Source organism: Macaca fascicularis, chromosome 17 (genome assembly GCF_037993035.2).
Source record: "Macaca fascicularis isolate 582-1 chromosome 17, T2T-MFA8v1.1".
Taxonomy (NCBI): domain Eukaryota; kingdom Metazoa; phylum Chordata; class Mammalia; order Primates; family Cercopithecidae; genus Macaca; species Macaca fascicularis.
This window is the reverse complement of record NC_088391.1, coordinates 7,426,719-7,452,474: the sequence shown is the minus strand read 5'-3', so window position 1 is coordinate 7,452,474 and position 25,756 is coordinate 7,426,719. Positions and strand designations below refer to the sequence as shown.

At 44.4% G+C, this 25,756-nt stretch overlaps 2 protein-coding genes across 21 annotated transcripts; one reads left to right on the top strand and one right to left on the bottom strand.

Annotated features, from left to right (window-relative positions):
- Positions 1-381: 381 nt before the first annotated feature.
- Positions 382-19,579, top strand: MTIF3 (mitochondrial translational initiation factor 3). 20 transcript variants are annotated; one of them, XR_012426769.1, is made up of 5 exons: positions 382-460; positions 5,846-5,913; positions 10,200-10,660; positions 13,232-13,527; positions 14,718-14,968. XR_012426769.1 is itself a non-coding variant. In XM_015439097.4 (5 exons), the coding sequence occupies exons 3-5, from the start codon at positions 10,201-10,203 to the stop codon at positions 14,934-14,936; spliced, it is 837 nt and encodes a 278-aa protein (XP_015294583.2). In that variant the 5' UTR covers positions 382-460; positions 5,846-5,913; position 10,200; the 3' UTR covers positions 14,937-19,579. The 20 variants fall into 20 exon arrangements, 18 of the variants coding, with proteins under 18 accessions (XP_015294583.2, XP_073877865.1, XP_073877869.1 ...); XM_015439097.4 differs by having other exon boundaries at positions 13,370-13,527; positions 14,718-19,579; XM_074021764.1 differs by having other exon boundaries at positions 13,346-13,527; positions 14,718-19,579.
- GTF3A (general transcription factor IIIA) lies at positions 14,923-25,189 on the bottom strand. Its single transcript, XM_005585532.5, has 9 exons — positions 24,770-25,189; positions 22,529-22,629; positions 19,873-19,969; positions 19,222-19,310; positions 17,029-17,102; positions 16,383-16,463; positions 15,571-15,800; positions 15,415-15,474; positions 14,923-15,178 (listed from the first exon to the last, which is right to left on the bottom strand). The coding sequence occupies exons 1-9, from the start codon at positions 25,175-25,177 to the stop codon at positions 15,014-15,016; spliced, it is 1,305 nt and encodes a 434-aa protein (XP_005585589.3). The 5' UTR covers positions 25,178-25,189; the 3' UTR covers positions 14,923-15,013.
- Positions 25,190-25,756: the final 567 nt, after the last annotated feature.

The following is a 25,756-nucleotide window of genomic DNA, read 5'->3' as shown; positions in this document are numbered from 1 at the left end:
CGAAGCTGTCTGCTCACCTGCAAATCGGAGATAGCGCCCTTTCACTCACAATCCTTATAAAAGCAGCTTATAAAACACTTTATTCAGTGTTACATTAAAAAGACGTTTATAAAAGCTATTTATAAAGCCCTAGTGGGAGACCGAGATTGGTGTGAATGTAATATAACTGGAGAAAGGGCTGCTCCGATTGCTGCAGAAATGTGACATTAGATTCACCGCACCTGCGGAGCGGCAGGAGCCAGGTGAGCAGCAATTTCCCCTCAAACACTTCCTCCGCGCCCTCCGCATTTTCTGTCGGCGGAACGGCATCCCAACTGTAGAAAACCGTGGCTCCACCCATCACCTCTCCTTTAAAGGACGCGGTATGAAGCCCCGCCCACTACGGAGAGCGAAGGGGACTCGCCGCGGAGCCGCTGTACGTGCGCCCGCCAGAGTGTAACAGTCGCTTGCCCCGGCACAGGTAATGCTAAATATGAGTCGTGCGGAGCGGTGTGCGGACCAGCACCGGGAGGACGTGATCTTAGGGGGCGCCCCTGTAAAGGAGGCACCTGGAAGGTCACGGTCACCCCGTCCTGCCGGTACCGAGGGCGGAGAGGCCCCGCAGGTCCTGCCGCAGAGTCGGGGGGTTTTCTGCCGGGCTGTAATATCATTTTCAGGGAGGCCGCTGCACGAACTTTCCAAGGATGCTAGACCTAGAGTCGGCGCCGGCCCCGGCCCTACTGAGCTTACCTAGTTCTTCCCCGCCATGCGCGCTCACTTTTGTGCGCACGCACGCACGCAGTACGTCCCTACGTCCCGTTTCTAACCCGGACGCGCCGCCGGTGGCCTTCTCCAGGTGGGCGTGGCCGCCGTGTTACCCACGACCGGATCAGGGGCTCCCGGAAGTGCTCCTGCCCCTTACTGCCTGGCACCTCTGGGGCAGAACAAGCCAGGCGAAGGGCGCCTGCGCAGGGAAGCCTGAAGAAATGCGTTGTTCTTGCTGCCTGCTGCTGCGGGAGACCTTATGGGGGAAGGTCGCTAAGTGACTGGGATTTATTTTCTCATTTATCATTTAGTAGGCTCCGTGGCTTAAGACTTGAACGAAGTAAACCAAGTTCTCTTACTGAGAAGTCTCAGTTTCAAGTACGTGTTGTGAAAGGCCTAAGTCTAAGAAAAGTAGAGGGAGGAGAGAAAAATCTGGAAAATCGACTACTATTTATTGTGCCAGGCACAACACAGTAATGAATAAGTCGATTTTGTTTCTTGCTTCGTAGAGTTTACGGTCTAGTGATGGAGAGCAGTAGTACTAAGATCATCACGAAACTGTAATTGTAATGAATGTTTTAAAGGAAAGATAAACTGGACTGTAGAAGCATTCAGTGTTAGGCTCAGTAAATTGCGGGAGGGTTGGGAGACCTGGCTTAGTTTGGGAGGTAATCAGAAGAATGCGCTAGGCATTAATCTGGCTTTTCCTAAACCAAGGACAAGAGTACTGTATTTCAAAAGCCGAATGGCCAGTGTGGCCTAGGCATGAAGGAGAAACTGGACAGGTGGGAAAGGCTTTTTGGCCTGGTGAAGGTGTAGATCCTTAATCTCGGGGCAGTTTTATTTAAGATGAGGAGGGTCCTGACGGGTGTAGTGACCGCAGTGCAGTGGGAACTGGTTGCCAGGGCTCAAGCCGAGTTGGGAGACTGGCAGGAATCCAAACTAGGTGGTCGATGTTTTAAACTGACGGTGGTGACAGTGGATACGGAGAAAACTGGATGGATTCGAGCGGGATTTAGGAAATGAAGTCGATGAGCTTGGTGTTGGGTTGACTGTGAAAGTGAAGGAAAGTGGAGGCGTCAAAGGTGTCTTGGAGGTGACTGGAGGTTGTGGATGGGTGGTGACCCCATCACTAGAGTTCTGGAAGAAGACTAACATAGGGTTAACATAGGAGAATAAGTTCCTTTTTTTTTTTTTTTTTTTTTTTTTTGAGAGAGTCTCACCCTGTTGCCTAGGCTGCATGCCTAAGCTGGAGTGCAGTGGCACGATCTCAGCTCACTGCAACCTCTGCTTCCCGGGTTCGAGTGATTCTCCTGCCTCAGTCACCCAAATAGCTGGGATTACAGGCTCGTGCCACCAGGCCTGGCTAGTTTTTTTGTATTTTTAGTAGAGGGGTTTCACCATGTTGGCCAGGCTGGTCTTGAACCCTTGACCTCAAGTGATCTGCCCTCCTCAGCCTCCCCAAAGTGCTGGGATTACAGGTGTGAGCCACTGCGCCCGGCCATAAGTCCAGTTTTTAATACTGAGTCTTTAGCTCTGGGTTTAAAAGCTTTTTAAAAACATACGGTTATTATTTCAACTTAATAGCTAAAGAAATATGGTTAAATAATTGGCCAAAGATATATGTTGGCTTTTTCCAGTGTTCTGAGTGGGAGTTCTAGCACGTAAACAGCTCAGCCTCATTATGGAGAGTACACTTTGTGTTTCCTATGGAAGAGCAAAACCAGAGCCAAGGGAGGGCAGCATGAAGGCCCAGTAAGGTAGTGCTGGTCCTCTCGGATTAAGGCTGCACTGCTCAGGCTAGAATGGGACAACCGAAACAGTTTGCAGGCAGAAACAAGGACTTTATGAAACTTCTTTGGAAGGTGTAAAAGAGTTCTTAGGGTCGTGAGAATTGGCAAAATTAATTTCACAAATATTTAGTCTGCTAGAGTCTATGCAACTTTGATCCAGTCTCCCAGGAAAGAACAGATAACAGTATGAGCTTGTGAATATCAGCTATATGAGAAAAGCAGTGAGTGAACAAATAATAGAAGTTATTTTCGTCTCTTCAGTCCACATGATTTCAAATGTATGCAAGTGATTTAATTTTTTATTGGACAAGAATGCCCACCCACACACCCCTCATATCTCCTAAACCACATATTTAAATCATGTTCCAGGAAGTTTCCTTGCAAATATTTTATCAGTACTTCCAGTGGAATGCAAAATAATACAGGGAATACAGCTGTCCTTTGGAGCAGTAATAATTGTCTTTTTTTTTTTTTTTTTGGTACAAGAATGTTCACAGCAGCTATTCGTAAGGGCCAAAAAAAAAAAAAAACAAAGGGAACAGCCTAGGTGTTCATTAACAGAAAACTAGATTTTAAAACTGCGATATATTCATATACTTGGAGGACACTTCTTAGAAATAAAAAGGAACAAAGTAATGATCCGTACAACGTGAATTAATCTCGAAACATGCTGAGATGCCTTACAACAAAGAGTAGATACTGTTTGATTCCGTTTATATGAAGTCTTAGGACAGAGTGTGATGGGAAAAGATCAGAACAATAGTTGCCTCTTGGGGATGGAGATCGACATGGAAATGGCAAGAGGGAACTTTCTGGGATGATGGTGATGTTTTGTCGATAGGAGTTTTGGTTACGAAGGTGTATGCACTTGTCAAAACTCAGATAAAGTCTGAGTAATCGAATTAAAAATGGATATCATACTATAAAGTTATGTATTATAAGTAATTGACATTAAGATAATTGACTTTTAGAATATTGTGGATGTCTCGGAGAGTGTAGTTGTGGGAGTGAGTGCAGCAGATGCACCAGGATTATCATGGGAATGTAAGCGTTTGATTCTATTTTGAGTTAGTCTCCTGGCCTGTTCAGCCTAGTGTTGTTTACGTCACAGAGGCATCAGAGATTTTCATCAGAGAACGTGGCTTCCTATTTTTCATCAACCTTGAAAGGTTAGGGGCAGTCTCAGGCATCCTAGCTCAAACTACCCTTGACCCCAGTTATAGTGTTTTCTTACTCTTAGTTCATCTTTTTTTCTTTTTTCTTTTTTTCTTTTTTTTTTTTTTTTGGCCTAACCCAGTAGTTCTGAACAGGATAGGGAAGAGGAAACATCTGTGTTTTGAAAAGCATCCCCAGGTGATGCGGACAGGCCCTGGTTTCTGAGAAACACCGCCCCATTGTAGACCAGTTGACTTTTAACCGTTCACTAGCAAAAAATTGTACCAGTTCTGCCTCAAACTGAAACCATCACCATTTATTTTATTCTTCTAAAATTTTTATTTCAGTAGCTTTTGGACTGCAAATGGCTTTTCATTACATGGACGAATTATATAGTGGTGAATTCTGAGACTTTAGTGCACCGTCACCCGAATTGTGTACATTGTACCTAATGTGTACTTTTTTTTATGCCAGCCTTCCTCCCATCCTGCCCCATCACCATTTTATAAGGCTTTTACACTTGAGTTTAGGGAAAACTAAATGAAGAAATAAAGGCAGTATGCATTACCAAAAAATCAGAATTTTAAGTTTATAAAGTTCCTCATTTATGGGTCACTTAGATATAGGCTTGAAACGAATAAAGGGAATATTTTTTAAAATTATGTACAAAGCCAGAATGCCAATGTATTAAATTACAGTGAAATTTAGAACTTACACAGACTGGAATAGTTACATTGGCATTACTAATGAACTGTTCCTCCCTCTAGGCTATTGATTTGTTCTTTAAAAATGTATTAATTATTGAACACCCATATAACCATAACCTAGATTCAGCAAATGCTGCCATAAGTGCATTGTTTATCTTTTCTGCTGAATGGTTTCAAAGCAAGTGATAGATGTCATGACACTCTCCTCAATACTTCAGCATTTGTTTCTTAAGAATTCCATTTTCACACCTAAGAAAATTAACAGGCTGGGTGCCCTGGCTCACGCCTGTAATCCCAACACTTTGGGATGCCAAGGCAGGTGGATCATTTGAGGTCAGGAGATCGAGACCAGCCTGGCCAACATGGTAAAACCCCATCTCTACTAAAAATGCAAAAATTAGCTGGGCAGTAGTGGTGCACACCTGTACTCCCGGCTACTTGGGTAGCTGAGGCAGGAGAATCGCTTGAACCTGGGAGGCAGAGGTTGCAGTGAGCCAAGATTGCCCCACTGCACTCCAGTCTGGGTGACAGAGTGAGAACCTGTCTCAAAGAAAATTAACAATACGTCTCTAATAGTATCTAATACCTAGTCTCTATTCAGATTTTCCCCTCATCCCCAACATGTCTTTTCAGCATAATTATGTCTCCTTGATTTTTTTTTCCACTCAAGAATAGCTTTCCCCTTCCCTTTTCATTCCCAATAACATTGGCTTTTTTAGACACTAACCAGGTGTCTTGTTCCATCTGGATTTGTCAGATTGTTTCCTTGTGGCATCTTCTGTTGTTCCTCTGAGTCTGGCCCTTGTATCCCCTGGAAACTGGAAGCTAGACCCTGCATCAGGTTCAGGTCAAACCTTTTTTCAAAGCTGCTTCATAGAAGGCGCCATGCACTTCAGTAGCTTCCCATCCGGAGATGTGGCAAGGATGGCAGGTTGTCCCACTTTTGGAGATGCTGAGTCTGACGTTTGCTTGGGATGACAGACAGCTGTCTCCTCAGCAGAGTGTGCTTTTCCCTCTCAGTCTGAAAGTCATCTGTGGTGACCCTTCGGCATCAGCTCTCTTGCATCCATCCCTGTCTGAATCCGTGGTTTCACTGGGGTTGGAAAAATGGTGATTTTCTTTTTTTTTTTGGAAACAGGGTCTTGCTCTGTTGTCCAGACTGGAGTGCAGTGGTGTGATCAGAGCTCACTGCAGCCTCAACCTCCTGGGCTCAAGTGAACCTCCTTCCTCAGCCTCAGCAGTAGCTGGGAGTACAGCTGCATGTCAACACATCCGGCTAATTTTTTGTAGAGACTGGGTCTTGCTATGTGGCCCAGGCTGGTCTCAAACTCCTGGCCTTAAGTGATCCTCTTGCCTTGGCTTCCCAAAGTGCTGGAATTACAGGTGTGAGACATCGTGCATGGCATGATTTTCTAATTACTTTTGCTTTTCTTTTGTGTTTATTAGCTATCATTCTTCTCTACAGAAGAGCTGTTTCTCATCAATCGGGGGTGATTACAGTTCTTCCTAAAAAGGTAGGATAAATGCTTAGTTCTTTTTACTTAATTACCAATTTTCAAAGTAAAGAATCAAGATAATAGTCCCATGCAGTTGTGGCAAATTATCATTTTCATAGATTTTTGCATATTCAGTGTATTGACATGAATGACAGTAATTATGCCTTACTGTTTAAATTACACCAAAATTGACCAGTGGGAGTCTCTTCATGCTGCCAAACTGTAAATGACATGTAAACAAACAAAATAATAATACCATCATGGAAATCTGAAAGCTAAATATTTGACGACATAAAGGAACATTTTTTAATTGGGATAATGTTATTGTGAGTATTAAAAAGATTAAGGAGTACCTCTTAGAGATACATACTATTTCCTGAAAAAGTAGGATTTACTTTGAAAGTCTTCCTAGATGGCTGCGGGGAGATAGTTGAGGGGTAAAGACGAAACGCAGGTGCTGTTTATTACCCAGTTTTTTCTGTATGAGGTTGAAAGGTTCCCTAATAAAAAGTTTTTAAATTATGAATTTATGTTGATAGCTGCAATTTAAATGTAATATTACAGGTTGTTTTAACTTTGTATTTATATTTTTATCTATAAGGGCCTATTTTGAAGAAACGTATATTTTCAATTTTGCTGATTTAAAGCAAGTACTGAGTTAGTATTAAAGCTTAATTGCAATGAATTGCATTGTTTGCTGTAGACATCAAAAAAAATGGAAGCTTCTTAAAAATTTAAACTTAAATTTCAATAATGGCAAAGGACTTTAAAAGTTATATACTTCCAGTGTTTTTCTGCTCTTTCCCTTTCCTTCGTTTCCTTCTTGGAAAGTGTTTTTAAAGCTTTTTTAAAAAAAACCTACATCATTTTTCTGAAATAGTCTTTGTTTTGTAAATAAATAAAGTTTATTTTCAAGTATAAAAATAATACTTATAAAAATTTGAGAAATACTGGCAATTAGGAAAAATAGGGGAAAGAATTGCTTTTGTCTTCAACATTTTTATTTTTTTCCATCTTTTCCTATATCTAGTTATTTTGTTTGCTTGTTTGAAAAAAATCCTACATTTTGAAATTTTTTTTAATTTTAATATGTTGATAATTTATTAAACAAGGCACTTTAGCTTTTATTCATAATTACTAAGGGAAAAAGATAGCCAATATTGAGTTAGTATTAAAGCTTCATTGCAGTGGACTGTTTCATCTGTGTACATCAAGATTATTTAAATTTATATATATCTAGTAACATGATTTTACATGTGGTAACTTCTACATCCTTCTTGCTGATACAGACTTTGGAAAGAAACAACACTGATTTTAGACATAAAGTTTATAGAGCAGGCTTGTGAGCAGGAACTTAAGCGTCCCCTAGCAGAATACTGGTGACATTTGGGACTGGATGCTGTTGCTGGTTTTCTGATGATAAGTGAAAAAAAATTCTTGTCTGATCTCTTCAGATTTTTCTTTTTTGGGTTGGAAGCTTCTTCCATTCACAAAAGAAACCGTATGTCAGTGATTTAAAATCACTTTGCTCCCACCTTAGAGCCTTGACCGCATCTACAGCTGGAGCCGCCAGCTGGGTAATAACCATAAATCAATGCGTGTCATGCACTATCTGGCCACAGATCCTCACGAATGCTGACGGTGTCTGAAATGCCAGCTAGAAATGTGAAGGGTGTAGCTTGCAGGCATTCGTGTGCATTGGCGGGGAGTGATGCATCCGAAGGCTTGGAGGTTAAATGCCAGCAGCCCCGCCGTAGCTCCTTGGCTGTTTCCTTTGGCCCATGCATTCGTTCGACATGTACACGCTGAGCCAGGGTCTGGGCTGTAGTGCCAGGGAACGTAGCAGTGAACAAAATGGACAAAGTCCATATTCTCATGAAGCTTTCATTCCAGTGAGGAAAGATGATGAATGTATATGCAAATAAATATATAATGTGTCCAGCAGTGATAAATGCAGTAAAGTTTTTAAAAGGCAAGAGAATAGGTTTGAGAGTGTTGGGGTTTGCTCTTTTATGGAGGGGTCAGGGAAGGACTTGCTGAGAGGTAGCATTTGAGCAGAGACGAGGTAAATGAACCATGAGGCTGTCTGAGGGAAGAGTATTGCAGGGAGAGAATTTCTGGGTGCCAGGACTCAGAGGATGGGTGTGTTCACTGTTTACAAGGAACAGCAAGGAGGCTGGAACAGAGTGAGCCAGAAGAAGCACAGTCGGCACAGACCAGTGGGCATGGTAGAGGGCTTGGCTTTTACTTGGAGAGATACTAGCCAGGGGAGGGTTGTGGGCAGAGGAGGAACGTGATCCGACCTACGCATTTTTAAGGATTGCTCTATGTGCCCTGGCAGTAATAAACTCTAGGGCGTGAGGGCAGAGGCAGGAAGACCAGTCAGGAAGCTGTCACTGTGATACAGTTTTACTGTGTTGCAGTCGAGCAGCGGTTTGGGAGTGGGATGATAGCAGTGGAGGAGGTGAGAAGTGGTTATACTGGTTGAACGGTAGGTTTTGCAGATGGGTTGCTGAGAGAAAATAAAGAGTCAAGGGTAACGTTGGTATTTTTGGCCTGAGCAACCAGAAGAATGTGTTGCCATTACATGAGACAGGGAAGACTGAGGGAGGAGCAAGCATTGAACTTTGGACTCGTTAATCCTCAATGACTATTACATATCTAAGTGGAGAGGTTGGGTAGGCAGTTCACCCTACAGGTGTGGAACTCAGAGAAGAGCTTGGCACCAGAGCTGTAAATTAGTGTTGGGTGTTACCATACTAGGTAAGGAGGGTGTTGAGAATATGCATGTCCATCACTTTCTGTTTAATTTGCCATATTTTTTGCATATCACTCTTGAACACGAGGGGTGAGAGATCAGTGGGTTGGACAGCCCGGTGGGCTCAAAGCCAGGGACCAGAGGGAACCTCCAGTTTTAAACACCCCAGGAGATTCTGGGACCATTCTTTGAGAAGCACCCTGAGACACCTTCTGTTTTCCTCTTTCATCTTGACAAGTCACACCTCTCGGAGTTTGTGATTCTCTAATGATTCCTAGCATGCCCTAGATGAGATTAATGGGTCCTCTCGGCACTCTTTCAGCCTGTACTTCTAAGATTTACCAAATGCACGAATGGAAGGACAGAAAAGCAATTAAAAAATCAATGTGCGATTTGTAAGTGCTTCAAATTCAGTCTCATAGAAATGAAGTAAAGGCGCTGTCACCATACATGCCTCTGTTAACGTTTGGTAATAATACCTGCCTTACCTTGAGAATGATCTTTATAGTTTATGCGGTCAGTCAGCACTTTGATTTATGTCACAGTATTTTCCGACAGTCTCAGTTATTCTTGCAGTGGGCTGGCTTCCTTCCTGGAGAGGTCCCTTTCCCATAACGTGTTCCTATCTGCTATGTACCATCAGATGTATTGAAAAATTGTTAACAGTTCATTATATTAAAAGTTTATCAATTGGTGTTTATGAATCACCAAGCATATTATGTATTGCATCCTCATAAATAAACCCCTAAGATGATATTTGCTTTTGGAGTTGGCACTACAAGATGCATGAGAAATACAATTGACCCTGGAACAACACACGTTTGAACTGCATGGGGTCCACATATATGTGGATTTTCCTCTGCCTCTGCCACCTCTGAGAGAGCAAGACCAACCCCTCCCCTTGTTCCTCCTCCTCAGCCTGCTCGATGTGAAGACGGTGAGGATGAAGACCTTTCTGGTGATCCATGTTCACTTTATGAATAGTAAATATATTTCTCTTCATGATTTTAATGACATTTCTTTTCTCTAGCTTGCTCTGTTGTAAGAATACAGCATATAATACGCATGGCATACAAAATATGTGTTCATCAACTGCTTATGTTATTCGTAAGGCTTTCAGTCAGCAGCAGGCTATTTTAAGTTTTTGAGGAGTCAGAGTTATACACAGATTTTCAACTGCACTGGGAGTCTGTTTCCCTAACTCCCAAGTTGTTCAGGGGCCAACTTAAGTAGTCAAATGAGATCATGGGTACAGGAAAAGAAAAAAAAAAGTGAAAGTGCTCTGCAAATCCGGTTTATTCTAATCGCCACTTGTCTTGGGGACAGTACCACCATGAGTGAGTTAGTCTGGCCAGAGTCACCTGCTAGTCCACTTTATCAGTGTAGACTTCCTGTGTGTGGATCTGAAAGTCTAGAGAACAGCAGTTTCCTTCACACTTGAAATTACAGCCTCCACAGCCTCACACATGCCCTGCCGTGTACCACAATGTCAGACCGAGGGAATAAGTGATTGAATTTTAATGAACTCTTCTTACTACGTTCTTAGGATGGCTGCTCTTTTTCTAAAGAGATTAACACTACAAACTGTAAAGTCTGAAAATAGTTGCGTCAGATGTTTTGGTAAACACATCGTGCAAAAGACAGCACCAGCACAGTCGTTCCCTATTGCTTCTGCCCCGAGACTCTCCTTCCTAATTCATGCAGAAGCCTTTAGTACCGTTGAAGACACCCAGAATGAAGGAAAAAAGAAAAAAAAGAGTCAAACAGCTTTTGGTAACATTGGAAGAAAAATTAGTCAGCGAATTGTTCACTTATTTGATGAGAAGGGCAATGATATGGGAAACATGCACCGAGCAGATGTGATTAGACTTATGGATGAGCGAGACCTGCGACTGGTTCAAAGGAACGCCAGCACAGAGCCTGCAGAGTACCAGCTCATGACAGGAATGCAGATCCTCCAGGAGCGGCAGAGGCTGAGGGAGATGAAGAAGGCTAGCCCCAAAACTGGTAGGTATTTTGCTGTTGGCTCCCTGAATCCTTTAAGGGCTACAAATCAGCAGTTTAAATTCTAGCATTTGTCAAGGTGCCTGTGACAATAGGGAAATGAGAAACTGGAAAATTCACGATTCCACCACCATTCCTAGTGTCTGTCTTTCCTCCTTCCTGCACTTACTTCTGTTCCCAGTATTCCATAATACCCTGCCCATTGTCTCTTCCCTTTAAACCTGTGTAAAATGTAGGAGAAAGCAGGCAGACAGACCAAAGTGAAGAGAACTCTTTCTCCCATCCTGTGGCCGCCTCCCAGTGCCGCGGCAAGCTGAGTAGCTGATGGGTGAAACGGAATGAGATTGGGAGGGGTATGTTCAAGTTTCCTGTCCTCTGCCCTCTGCCCTCTGCCAGGCCAGTCACTTAGTTTTCTTCCCCTTCTTCATCTCTAAAGTGGAGGTGTTTGGTTAATTATCTGGAAGCACCTTTTTATTTTTTTTGAGACGGAGTCTCTGCCTCCCGCCCAGGCTGGAGTTCAGTGGTGCGATGTGTGCTCACTGCAACCTCCGCCTCCCAGGCTCAAGCAATTCTCCTGCCTCAGCGTCCCCAGTGGCTGGGATTACAGGTGCCCGCCACCACGCCCGGCTAATTTTTGTATTTTTAAGAGAGACGGGGGTTTCACCATGTTGGCCAGGCTGGTCTTGAACTCCTGGCCTCAAGTGATCCACCCGCCTCAGCCTCCCAAAGTGCTGGAATTACAGGCGTGAGCCACCGCGCCCAGCCTGGAAGTACCTTTTAAACTCTGAAGTGATTCACAGAGCATCTCCCATGCCAAAGCGTTTTGTTACAGTATCAGTAGCAACACTCTTTTATATATACAACCAGTCACTTCACAAGGCACTTGCCATTTAAGCCTCACAGAAGTCATGAATTGGATATTAAGCAAAGATGTTTTTCATAGTTCCTAAAAAGTGCTAATCATTATGAAAATTCAGTGGATGGCGCACGGGGACAGGTGTCAGATGACTGCTCCCAGGACTGCGTCGTGAGGTTGTGTGCCTTCAGAAAATCACGTTATCTGCAGCTCAGTTTTGTAACACCACATTTAACAAGGACGTTGACTGGAAAACAAAAAAAAATTCAGAAGAGACCAACTAGGGAGAATAAGGACATCAAACTATGTCACTTTAAAAAAAAAAAAAAAAAAAGTCACTGGGCATGTTGGCTCAGGCCTGTAATCCCAGCACTTTGGGAGGCCAAGGCAGGTGGATAGCTTGAGCTCAGGAGTTCAATACCAGCCTGGGCAATATAGTAAAACCCTATCTCTACAAAAAATTTAAAAATTAGCCAGGTGTGGTGGTGCAAACCTGTGATCCCAGCTACTCGGGAGGCTGAGGTGGGAGGATCACTTGAGCCCGGGAGGCGAAGGCTGCAGTGAAGAACCATGATCACACCACTGCACTTCAGCCTGGGTGACAGAGTGAGACCCTGTGTTAAAAAAAAAAAAAACAGGGTCTTGCTCTGTTACCCAAACTGGAGTGCAGTGGTGTGATTTCGGCTCACTGCAGCCTCCATCTCCTGGGATCCAGCAATCCTTCCACCTCCACCTCCCACGCAGCTGAGACCACAGGCACACACCACCATCCCTGGCTTTTTTATTTTTTGTAGAGATGGGGTCTTGCTATGTTGCTCAGGTCTTGAACTCCTGAGCTCTAACGATCTGCCCACCTTAGCCTCCCGAAGTGCTGGGATTACAGGCGTGAGCCAGCACATCTGGCCCCCAATCTTTATGATGAACACTGTTGCATACTCTAGGGTCTGTGAACCCAAATGCATCAAACTGCTGTCAGCAGCAGTGTATGCAATTTCTCTACCTCCTCCCTCATTCTGTCAGACTCTAGTTTTTGTCATTTTAATGGTGAGAAATTAATGTGTATTTCACTATTTTTTCTCGTCTGTGAATACCTGTTTGTATTCATTTTTCTATGTAGATGGTTTTTCTTCCTGATTTACAGGGTTCTCTGTTGTGTATGACAAAAAAAACTTTATCCCAGTTAGATTTTTCACTTTTTACCTTTTTTTCCTAATGAATTCCTTCCCTATCCTGAGATCACAAACCATTTTATCTTTTCTTCTATTTGTTTTAAAGTTGTATTTTTCACCTATAGAACATTAGTACATCTGAGGAGACCTAACTTTTTGTCATCTATAAACTTCTCAATTGTCCCAACACCTTTATTGAGTAGCCTGTTCCTTCTCTGTAATTTTCCAGTAGGCAGGATTTCTGGAGACAGAGGGCATGAACACAGGACGTAGGGACCCTTACCTGTCCAACAGTCTGGCTGACCCCTTAGTAGCAAGGAGAGCATCTCAAAAGGAGTGGGTAGAGCACTCCCAGATGCCAACCCACAGCTGAAAGATGAGGATATTAAGTGTACCATAAAGCCAAACTTAATCCTTTAAATGACTATCTTTTGGTGTTCTTTCAACAAATGATGGTTAACAATAAATGGAAGCATTTCAGATTTTAAGTACCCTTCCAGGGCAGGTAAAAAATTGGTACCTTTATGTTTATCTCCCCCATTTGAAAAGACATGTACTGGTGTGTGAAACTGAAAGCCAGACGAGAAGACTGTCAGGTGGCAACCTAAGATTTTATGATGGGCATGTTGGGAAGTTCGGGGTTCACGGTGGACTAGTCAGTAGTCCTTGCACCCTGTTTCAAACCAGGACCAACCCTGACAAAGGAACTGACTTTTTCTTCAAATATTGGACAACATGATTTGGACACAAAGACTAAACAGATTCAACAGTGGATTAAGAAAGAACGCCAAGTCCGGATTACTATAAAGAAAGGAAAAAATGTAGACGTGTCAGAAAATAAAATGGTAAGTAAAGAAGGTACAAGCCATTGCTTGTGCTTTTGGTCTTCTGATCTAAAAATACAGTTGTAGGCCGGGCGCGGTGCTCACGCCTGTAGTCCCAGCACTTTGGGAGGCCGAGGCGGGTGAATCACGAGGTCAGATCAAGACCATCCTGGCTAACATGGTGAAACCTCGTCTGTATTCAAAATACAAAAAAAATTAGCCGGGCGTGGTGGCAGGCGCCTGTAGTCCCAGCTACTCTGGAGGCTGAGGCGGGAGAATGGTGTGAACCAGGGAGGCGGAGCTTGCAGTGAGCTGAGATCGCCCCACTGCACTCCAGCCTGGGCGACAGAGCGAGACTCAGTCTCAAAAAAAAAAAAAAAAATGTAGAAAATCTGAAATATAAAGACAAAGTGACTGGTAATTCTTCCACCCAGTGATGTTAACAGCTTTCTAGTTTGCTTTTCAAAACTAAGCATACTGTAGATATAGCTTCCATTACAGTGTATTTAGCCATATGAAAACGTTTCATACTTTAAAAGCAATATACTATTGTTTTATATATTGTAGAATAACCCTTAAAAGGAAAATTAGAAACTTTACAGATTGATCTTTTGTTTCCTCTTTGCACTTATGAAGGGTATTAATTATGTAGACTGTCTTCTAGAAAGTGCGTAGTTTCCAATCCCGGAAGTGTATGGAATACCTGTTTTGCTTTTTTTTTTTTAAGTTAGATAACTTTAGCATCCACTAAGGGCATCCTTAGTAATCCAGCTCCACAGTAGAGTCACTTAGCATAGGTCCCAATCCAGCTGATTCAGACTTTGAGTCCAGGTATCCATTTGTTTCAGCCACTGAGAGTGACTCTGTTAGGGGCAGTAGAGCGTGCTGAGAACTGCTCAGCTGACATCTTGGGGATGAGGAGGTATTTTGCCAGTGCCCAAACCCAGTGCTTTCTGTTTGGGGGAGAGGGTAATCTGAGCCAAACGGAGCGTCTTAGTGCCATGACAAAGTGGAGATTTAAAATTAGGAAGCATTCAGCATGTCAGTTTAGTTACATGGTGTTATTGTACAGATTTCAGTCAGCCTAACCAGATCTATATGAACTCATTAGCTAATCAAGGGTGCCGGGTTTTGTGAATGTTCGAGCAGAACACTAGAAGGCACCAAAGCCTCTGATTTTAAATTAATCTCTGGCTGTTTCCCTTTTTTAGGAGGAGATATTTCATCAAATACTCCAGACTATGCCTGGAATGGCTACATTCTTATCTAGGCCACAAGCTGTTCAAGGAGGAAAAGCTTTAATGTGTGTTCTTCGTCCTTTAAGCAAAAATGAAGAAAAGGCATATGGAGAAACTCAAAAGACCCAGAAAAGAGACACTTTGAACCAAGACCAAGGAAATGATAAGGAATCAAATGTTCTGCATCAGTAATTTTAATAAAGAAAAGCATGCTCTGAGAGAAAGTAAGCTCCTTCGTCTACCGTCCTTGAAACAAAGCAGTGCAGTTCTTAGCTGAGGGTAAGTACTGCAACCGTCGAGAGCACCTTGTCTTCCACACACTTGGGTGACTCTCCGTTTTGACACAAAGATAAGCCTTGCCCTTGTTTCCTTTTGGGAGGGATATATCCACTGAGACGAGAGGCCAAACTCCGTTTTTCACGAGATTTTTTGACCTTTGGGAATAAGGAAGACACACGATTAGAATTCAAAATCAAAATTATCTTGAGTTAATTTTACGACAGTCATATGTACCAGCAGGTATAGTATACAACACTGCTTTATGAGGAAGTCAAGTCTTCAGCAGTCGTGCAGACTCACAGAATAAAGCAGCTGAAAAGAATTCCAGACTCCTTCTGGCTTTAAACAATTTCTGTTTGAAAAATAAGCTGCCTAAGTAGTTTCAACTTACTTTGAGCTTCATTTTCTTCTTGTCAGGATCATGTACAACAGCATGCCTAGTGAGACTTTGCTAAAATGAAAGAAAGTTATTAATGAAATATTAATATGAAAAGTGTGTTGTGAACGCATAGACTACAGGACCGCGACTGTGAGGGTGAGTGCTTACTTTCATTGCAAATGTTTTGCCACAGCCGGCGTGTTCACACACAAAAGGGCGCCTTTCCTCGTGGAAGGAGAGGATATGGCTTTGGAGATTAAATACAGTTGTGTAGGTTCTTCCACAGCCTTCTCTCGGACAGCGACATACCTCCCTCTCTGGGGCATGAGTTTTCATGTGTTGCTTAAGGTAATCTTTGCGTTTAAATGTTTTCTGGCATACTTCACATAGTATTTCCTCTGGTGGGACAGACAGACAAATTTCACCAATTTCCCCAGATACCACCATTTAGAAAAAATTAATACATAAGTAACATTCAGTGCCTGCAAATACAATCTGATTTGCAAATACAAATCAGAAATTCCCAAGGAACCCCTGTTCTTATCACCTAGGAAGTTTGTCTCAACTCTCTGAAGTTCTTAAATGCCACAAAGTCATTGCTCACTTGCCAAAAGGCAGGGCTCTCAGGAAGGTGACTGCGGGGAGGTATAGAACATGAAGCAGACCAAACGGTGTCCTTCCTTGTCCCCCAGTATGCTGGGTACTATTTACCAGGCTGTCCCACAGAACAGCAGTGCCTCCCGAAATTCTTCACTACACACCTGCCACCGCCTTCAGCATGCTAATTGTGCATGGAGAGGATGGCTCAGAGACCTAGCACAGCTCTGCTCCCCTTTCCAACATCATACCCAGCACTTCACAAAATATCATATAGAAACCCTTTTACTTTAAAGCGCACAGCATTTCCCTCTTGAAAAGCATAAAACGAGTTCTGTGGGGACAAACATTTACACCATGCCTGCCATTCATGCCTGCCTTACCTTTATGGGTTTCTCTCACATGTTTCAGAAGTTCTGTCCATGTTTTTGCCACAAAGGAACATCCTTTTTGACATACATAGCCTATGTAAAAAAATTGGTGCATTGTCTGTCATGAATATTCAGTGTAAACACTGACCATAACTACAAAGAAAACTTAGGTGCCTATATAATTTTCTATTCCCCTCCTAATAGTATTCAACTCAGCCTCCTGAGGTGGGAATAAAAACTAAAAAAGATTTACGTTATAGTAAAACTGAACAGTGGCACAGCAAGGTGCCTCCCTCTAAGGATTTCACCTTCCTGTGAAGCAAACTTCACAGAGTTCCCGTCTTCTCAGCATGATCATGGAATAGGCAGACTTCACAGGAAGGATGCCTTTCCCTCTCATCCGCACATTCGTCAGTGTAACGTGCACCCAGGCACTTGTGAACAAACACCACATTACATGTGAACAGCAATGACATGGTAGTGGAAAAACAGACACATACAGTGCCTCTTTGGACAAGAATGTAAGACCCAAATAAGCAGGATGGTGTCCCCTGCCCACAGAGTTCCCTTCTTGTCAGCGTGATCACGGAACAGATTCAAAGGCACCCAGGATTTGGCATCCCCCTCAGAGGAGCACACCCAGGCTGTCCGTACACACCCTCGTGGGTCTTGGCGTGTCGTTTCAGCTTGCTGGGTGATGCAAAGTGTTTCCCACATCCTTCCTGGGTACACCTGCATTGGCAACACATGAGGTATTAGCCAATCCATTTTCACAGAGAACTCCACTCAGGGTCAATGGCGCTTTGTCCTGTTTCTCCCACCGAAGTCTCTCCTCTTCCCATAACCAAACCCATGTTAAAATGTAGACCTCATCACAAGTGAGATTCAAGTTACTTGACCAGCTTTAGGGCAAAACAAACTGTTGGAGAAAAAAGTCACGTTACTTTTTTTAACCCAATTAAACAGTTTTCATCTTTATACCTCCGAAAATACACTCTGCTTTCATGGCTACAAAAAGATACTTTGAGAGGTTATCTGACTTGGCTTAGGTAAACCCCTAAGCCATTCTGAATCACTTGTGACTAGCTTTCCTAATGATGGTGCACAGGGGGTGTGCAAGAGAGCACAGCGGTAGATGCATCTGCCTCTGGTGAGCAATAAAAAGCACGTGCCCCCTCTGTGCTAAAGCTATCAGCAGCAAAGCAGCAGCAGACCCACAAGCAAGGAGAAGCAGGGTCACTGCAGCAACTCCAAGGCACAAGGCAGCCTGTGCAAGCTGAGGGAAAGTGCCAGATGGCCAGAGCCATGCAGAGAGCCGCTGGCCCTTTTGCAGGTCTACCCAACTTGTCCAGCCACCCTCATGTTCCTCAAAAAACCCTCTCTAACTGCAGATAAACCCAATTACTCGTTTTGTTCTACAGGAAAAGCATAATGAATGTCTCCATAATGACATTTCATATAGTTGCACAGGCTCTATTTGAATAGTTAAGTAATTTTGCAGCCTTTAAGCTTAACCACAGCTAGAATAATCTCAAAAATTATTTTCAAACACATTAAATATTTCTTTTAGAGCAAAGTAAACCTTTAAAATGCTCCCACTATGTAAATGTACATATGCAGTACATATTAACATAAAAATGTTGATTAGGAAGCTTTCAGAAGATTTGTCCCACTGTTGCTTTAAATGTCAATGGCTTTTCGGGTTACAGGTGTTTTTTCATTACATGGATAAACCCTATAGTGGTGCTGAGATTTTAGTGCACCAGTCCCTCAAGCAGCATACACTGTACCCAGCGTGTAGTCTTTCATCCTTCACCCCCTCCCCGAACTCCCCACTCCAAATCCCCAAAGTGCATTAAATCACTCTATGTCTTTTTGGGCTCATAGCTTAGCACCCACTTGGTGAAAACTATGGTATTTGGTTTTCCATTCCTGAGCGACTTCACTGAGAATAATGGCCTCCAGCTCCATCCAAGCTGCTGCAAAAGACATCATTTCGTTCCCTTTTATGGCTGTGTAGTATTCCATGGTGTATATACGCCACATTTTCTTTACTCGTTGGTCAGTGGGCACTTAAATTGGCTCCATGTGTTTGCAGTTGTGAACTGTGCTGCTATAAACATATGTGCATGTATCTTTTTCATATAGTGACTTCTTTTCCTTTGACTAGACTTCAGATTATACTACGAGGCTACAGTTGCCAAAACAGGGTGGTACTGGTATAAAAATAGGCACTTAGACCAATGGAACAAAATAGAAAACCCAGAAATAAAGCCAAATGCTTACAGCCAGCTGATCTTGAACAAAGCATATAAAAACAAACTGGGGAAAGGACTCCCTATTCAATAAATGGTGCTGGAAAAACTGGGTCCCTATCTCTCACCTTATACAAAAATCAGCTCAAATTAAATTTATGACCTGCAACCATAAATATAATTCAAGAAAAAACATTGGAAAAAACTCCTCTGGACATCAGCCTAGGCAAAGAATTCTTACTAACACCCTGACAGCAAATGCAACAAAAATAGAAATAAATGGGACCTAATTAAACTCAAAAGCTTCTGCACTGCAAAAGAAATAATCAGCAGAGTAAACAGACAACCACAGAGTGGGAGAAAATATTGGCACATTATGCATCCAGTAAGAACGTATATCCAGAATCTACAGAGAACTCAAATCAGCAAGAGAAACAAATAATCCATCAAAAAGTGGGCAAAGGATATGAACAGACATTTCTCAAAAGATATATAAATAGCCAAAAAACATGAAACAATGCTCAACACCACCCTTGCATTTCCAATCTTATTCACACCTAGAATCCAAGGGATTTTCAGCCACGTGAAGTACCTACTTGAACAGAGGTTCACTGGTATGCTGGCACTGATGGATTTTCAGCTGCTGATGTTTCTTAAAGGCCTTCCTACAGTCTTCAAAACTGCACTGTTAATTTTAAATTGTAAAGGCTCGTTAGTCTTATGGAAAGTCAAAAAAATCAACAGTTCATAACAGAATCCTCAAGATAAAACTATTTTGGAGATTATATAATTGTTACTTTCACCCTTTTTGTTACTGTAAAATTCTGCTTTATCTCAAAAAGATTTGAAGAACCATATGACATTTGAAAAAGGAAAAATGTTTCCATTGGACTAGTCTCCCAATACACTTTAATTTGTACAATGTTTGCTTCCAAAATAAAGCCTTTATCATTATGATGGCATTAAGTAAATTCAGACATTTGACACAAAATTTGGTTGATGAAAACTGTGTTTTTCACTTTTATTTTTTAGAGACAGGGTATCTCTCTGTTACCCCAAAATTTTTTGTTTTGTTTTCTGTTTTTGTTTTTTTTCAGAGACAGCATTTCACTATGTTTCCCAGGCTGGTCTCAATTTCCTGGCCTCAAGCTATGATTATAGGCTTGAGCCACCGCACCTGGCTGAAAATGTCAGCAACACAGGCAGTAAGTGTAAAAATAAATTTAAGCATATAAAATCATACTTACTATGTATTGTTTTTGTTGATTTTCATGTTTGCGTACAAAATGTTTCTTCAAGTTTGATTTTGTGTTGAATTTTTGATCACAGCCATTAGCTGCACAACTGTAAGAAGTTGTATAAACCAAAATATTAATAAACCAAGGGAAAAGAAGTTTTAAGACACACATATCCTCCTGCTTTATAAAAGCGAATTATTCCAAAGAACAGTAATACTATAAAATAGTCTTAGCAAATTCCAGAGTGTTAAGCCATACCACATAGACCTTTCACCCTGATGACTATCATGTAACAAGAGGCTTCTTCATATTAGGCTTCTGAAATTATACACACTACATCAGTCATCTTTTATACACACTGGGCAAAAGCCTACACCAGGCCTAAATCATGCTTAAGATAAATTATTCTCAGCTTAGAATCTGACAACCTTAATGGTGCTTGAGATGTCATTATAAACTGCATTTCCAGAAAGGCCTCAATAAAACTTGTCTTGGCTTATCATTAGAGGTGAAACAGATACTTAGAGCAGAACCAGAACCATTACGTTCCCTGGCTTATCAAGCCATTCTAGTTCTTATCTTGGCATCTTGGCTTCGAATGATCTAAGTCCCTGCAAAGCCTTTTTTTTTTTTTTTTTCCAAAAGAAAATTTGTGCCTCTTGTGATGAGCCTTTGTAAGCTTGAGGGATGAAGCAGGACTCCCTTCCCAGCATCAATCTTAGCCATCACTCACTGATAACCCTAGGGCAGGCACTGTCCCATGCCTAGGGCCAAGCAGAGACAAGCCAGCAGTGACCACGGGAGGCACAGCGCAGAGGCCCACAAATGGGAGAGACCCTAGAAGCCCCCACTAACTGCAGGGACAGAATGCTGAGTGTTAGCTGGGCAGGCAGCCAACAGTAAGCGCGCTCTCCGGCCTCCCCTGCAATTAGGGCGGCTCATGGCTAAGTCCAGCCCACCTCTCTAAATAAGGGGGGGGGGCGTGCCTCTTACGTCCTTTCCTCCTTCCTGCCCGCGGCATGCTTATGCAACAGCTGGGCCCTAACAGCACAGTGAGGTTGAAACCCAAGATGAAGATAGCAGAGACCAGTCAGAAGGGGCTCCAGAGCTCCTGCCTCTGTATTTCTGCATTTCAGTCACACAAGACAAAAAGCCCATCTTGTTTAAGCGTCTCTTATGCTGGGTTTCTTGCCATTCTTCACTCTAAACCTGACACAGGCATCTAACCCAACCGAGTGTGGGGCAGGAGGACAGGCGGGGAAGAGTCCTGACAGGAACCAAATGGGTGTGAGAGACCCCGGCACACTTGGAGAGAGGGCTGGTTAGTTAGCAGAGCTGGACCACAACTTCATGCCTGCAAGTCAAGCAAATGGGGCACGAGAAGCAGAAAAGGGCCAAATCACACAGGTCACTGTAGGACACACTTGGAACCTGGACTTCATATGTAGGCCGTGCTTGAAAGCACTGCACAGCTTTAAGGGAAGCGCGCGGGAGGGCACTGGGGGAGAGGGCTGGCCTACAGACAAAGGAAGGGACCGAGATAAGACGGTGGCTGCTGGATCTGACAGGTCAGTTACACGACCTGGCAACCCACCTGTTGCAAGGGATGGGAGAAAGAATGGAGAGTCCAGGGAGCTGCCTTATCTTTGCTATGGGTCACTGGACAGACAGCGAGGCCACCTCTCCAGACAAGACCATGAGAGAAGATCAAAGAGAAAAGTGAGTTCAGTTTGACTGTGACAAATATGGGCCACATGGAATTTTTTATTTTTTTAATAGAGATTGACCTGACCATCTTGCCTAGCCTGAACTCTTGGCCTCAAAGCAATCCTCCCTCCTCAGCCTCTCAAAGTGATGGGATTACAGGCTTGCGCCACCACACCCAGCCTACTACATGGAATTTAAGACGACACAGAGACAGCCAAGTAGCGCTGTCCCGAGCAGTGGGAAACGGGGATCTACAGCTAAAGAGGGGCACGGTCTGGGCTAGAGCACAAGCTGGAAGAGTCACTGTCCAGTAGTTCCTGGTTGCATGGCATTTCCTACCATATCCACCCCCTACTTGGCCAGGACCCCCCACTGCTGCCAAAACAGATGACATTTTTAGTTTTGTTATGTAACTTTTAAGACTTCTTTACAAATAAGAACAAATACAAATATAGTTGCTTCCTGCCTACCCAACACCCACTGCTCACCCCTCCCTCCACCCCCTAGCTTTTTTACACACATAAAGGTAGGCTACGGAGCACTCTTCTGCACGTTGGGTTTTCAATTAAAGTGCCCTGGTGATTTTCTCATGGCTTTGCAGAGAGCATCTGCATTCATTTTCCTGGCTGTAGGGTATCCCATTGTGTTGATACACTTTAACTTGTCCTCACTCATGAGCATTTTAGCTGCTAAGATTACAGGCCACAAACCACCCCTGACTAATTTTTGTACTTTCGTAGATACGGGGTTTCGCCATGTTGCCCAGGTTTGTCTCAAACTCCTGGGTTCAAGTGATCTGCCCATCTCCGCCTCCCAAAGTGCTGGGATTACAGGCATGAGCTACCGCACCCTGCCAGGCTTCACATTCCTGATCTCATGAGTTAACAATCAGTCTTCTTACCAGGTCTATATGCCCAACACAGCCCACTTCAAAGCCTAAAACCAGGTCTCTACTTACACAAACGGCTTTTCTCCAGTGTGAGTCAGAATGTGGCGGCTCAGATGGTAATCCCTGATGAAGGCCTTGCCACACCCTTCGTAGTCACAAACAAATGGTCTCTAGCAGGAAAAAAGAAAAAGCATGTCACTCCTGCACTAGTAAGTAACTCTGGTATTATTTAAAAGCTTAAACTGCCTAGTGTTAAGGCCACAGGCTTCCTATGCAGAGGTGGTTTCTACTCTGCAAGACACAGCGTTCCTGCACGAAGTTACACAACATAAACGCCACAACTTCTCACAAAGTCACTACACAGATTTTTGTTCTATGAACAGCATTTAAAATAAGCAGGCATAGCATTTTTAACCTGCTCCCAACCTGGCAGCAGGCTTTCACAGGGCATCTTAAAGATGCCCTGGCTCTTAGCATGGCTTGTCTGCACAGATGCCCACCGCCGCATGATTTAACATGTAAAAAGCAAGCCTAGGGCAGAGGAATGAGGGAGGCCTGTCTCATCCCAGCCAAGCCCAGTGTCTGTGCTAAGAGAATGCCAAGCACAGCTATAGGAAAGTGTGTCACACCTGAAAAAGCTCACAGGTGCCAGGGCGAAGCAAACAGCTCAACACCCTAAATGCAACCACCTGTTGTGATTCAGGGGTTGGGAGGGGGTGACTCATTTTGAATCTACAGTAAAAGCCAAACACACACCCAAATAACCAGTTTGGTGCATCTAACTATGAAAAGCGTACCACCAAGGTGTCCAGGAGGGAGGCACCCAGGCCTCCATAAGAGTACTAGGAGCAAAGCGAGCAAACAGGTACACAGTGAGCTGTATCACCAGGGGCAGAGCCACAGAACCTTGCAGTGGCAGGCGTGGAGTAGGCTCCATAAACATTTGTCAAATTAATCTACATGAGAGATTTGGGACAACAAAGATGACTCCAAGTTTTTCAACCTGTATTAAGGAAACTGGTAGTGCCAGTATCCAAAATACAGCGCACAGGTCTAAAAGGAAAGGCAAGCTCTTATTTGGATCTACTGGTAATACAGAACCCAGAATTTAGAGACTAGAACGGGCAAGAAGAACGGCAGAGGAGCAAAGCATAAAGGATGTTATGAGTGATGCCAGTGGCTACATAAGACTGCAAGAGGGAGTGGGTGGGGTGGAAATGCAGAGGGCAGAAGAGGATCCAATGAAAAGGGCACACGAGGAAGAGGAAAAGAACCAGAGAAGGTCTCAAGTAGGAAGCCGTCCACCTTCCAGTGCTGGAGAGGGTAAGGAATGAGGCCCATGAGGACACCTGGAGGAGGTGGCCCATAAATTAGAGGAGGTGCAAGGGTCAAAGGTATGGACTGCAGCCCAGTGGTTTAAAATTAAGAGCCTTAAGCTGAGGCAGTGTGAAGCCCAGCTCTGCCAAAAACTGGGAAGATGGGCAGATTCCTTGACCTCCATGACCCTCGTTTTCCTCACCTGTGTGTGACATGGGCTGCCACGTCATATCATGGTATCTGACATTCTCCTGCCCTCAAAATAAAACCCAAACTCCTACTAGACCTACTTCTCAGAACTCATATCGTGATCTCCGCACCTAAATACACCCACCTGCCTCCCACCCCGAGGGCCACAGGCTCCCTTTGCGTTCTCTCTGCCCAACTCAAATGTCTGCATAGCTAGATCCTTCTTATTCGGCTCACACAGAGAGGCCTTTCCTGACCACAACGCTGCAAGTCATTCCCACCTATGCTCTGGTCGGCTCGACCCAGGAACGAAGGCCCATGGCAGCAGAAACCCTGGGTTTGCCTGTATTGCTCACTGCTCTCTCCAGTGTGGAGTTATGAAGAAATGAGCACATGCTGCTTTCACGACCCCCAGTACACGTAACCCATCTTCTGTACCAACTCCAGGGGCCAGTATTTGGCAGGTGTCTAGTAGTGGTGGGCCCCCTCAAACCTCGCACTTATTTGCAGATTACCAGAGGCACTTGGCTGGCCGAGACTCACGATCAAAGAAGGGGAAATGATTGCTTAGCCCCAAGCCAAGGTCGCAGAACGAAGGTCCTAGAACTTCTTGTCTACTTCCTCAGCTCCTTCCCCAAGTCCAGGATGTCAAAGCTGAACGCCCGGCACAGCGGGGCCTGAGGCCCTGGCCATGACTGCAGTGGCTGCCGGGGGGCCACGCGCCCTTCCCAGGCCGCTGGGCAGAGCCCACTGGCGAGCCACCGCCATCCCTAGGTTCAGGGTTGGCCGCCTCGCCCCCCTCACCTCCCCCGTGTGCTTGCACAGGTGCGCGTCAAGCTTCCAGGCCTTGCTGTAATTGGCGCTGCAGTCGGGGAAGGAGCAGATGAACCTCCTGGGAAGCGCGGGGCACGGCGGGGTCGGAGCTGAGCTTTCGCCGGCTGCGATGAACGCTTCAGCGATGGTCAGGGACGACACCGACTCCGCGACCACGGCCGGCGGATCCAGGGCGCTGGCGCCTCCACGCCCCGGGCCAGGCGCGCTGCCATGTGCCGAGACACGTGCCGGGAACCGGCGCGCCCGGCCCACTGCTCCAGGCTGAACCTTCGCGCGACGCCGGCACACTTCCGGGAGCGCGGGGTCGCGGGGCGGGGGGGCACCAGGCCCCGCCCCGCGCTGGCGCCACGGCTGCGCATGCTCCGGGAGATTGCGCATGCGCCAGAAAGCGCCGCCGCCGCCCGCGCCACGCGCCCCGCCCGCCCTGGATAAGAGGCGGGGCTTCTGCGTCCTTTGCAAAAGGCTATTGCGTTTCACAGGCAACTCAAATCCCGAGGCACTGCTTAAATGGGACTTGTTTCCCGTCCTCCAGTACACTCTGGAAAGCACTAGCCTTACATAATTTGTTAGCCTGTTGCCACATTGCTAATGTGTCCTCTTTGTGGATTCGTTTCCTTGCATGCTCTACGTGCTTCTGCTGCAAGCCCCAGCTCAGAGGTTCCTAAGCTCAGATGCACGTGGAGAGCTTTACAAAATTCCGAAGCCTAGAGCATACTTGGACCAATTAAATCACAATTTCTGGGGGTGGGAAACAGGTGTCAGTATTTTTGGAAACTTCCCAGGTGATTTCAATTCGCAGAAAAGTTTGGGAACCACTGTCCTGGCACAGTGGTGCGCACCTGTAGTCCCAGCTACGAGGGCGAATCGCTTGAGCCCAGAGTGAGACCCGGACCTCTAAAAGAATAAATACAGATGTCTCCCCATCCTACCCTTCCCCACCCCCCGCAAACTGACCAG

Excerpts from the sequence above, each read along its gene's own strand:
- MTIF3 (XM_045376994.3), top strand. The coding sequence starts at position 10,201 with ATGGCTGCTCTTTTTCTAAAGAGATTAACACTACAAACTGTAAAGTCT. Across the intron at positions 10,661-13,345 it reads GAAGGCTAGCCCCAAAACTG|TCCTTGCACCCTGTTTCAAA; the intron begins GTAGGTATTTTG and ends ACTAGTCAGTAG. Across the intron at positions 13,528-14,717 it reads ACGTGTCAGAAAATAAAATG|GAGGAGATATTTCATCAAAT; the intron begins GTAAGTAAAGAA and ends TCCCTTTTTTAG.
- GTF3A (XM_005585532.5), bottom strand. The coding sequence starts at position 25,177 with ATGCGCAATCTCCCGGAGCATGCGCAGCCGTGGCGCCAGCGCGGGGCG. Across the intron at positions 19,311-19,872 it reads ATCAACAAAAACAATACATA|TGCAGTTTTGAAGACTGTAG; the intron begins GTAAGTATGATT and ends TAAAATTAACAG. Across the intron at positions 17,103-19,221 it reads ACCAGTGAACCTCTGTTCAA|GTGTACCCAGGAAGGATGTG; the intron begins GTAGGTACTTCA and ends TTGCCAATGCAG.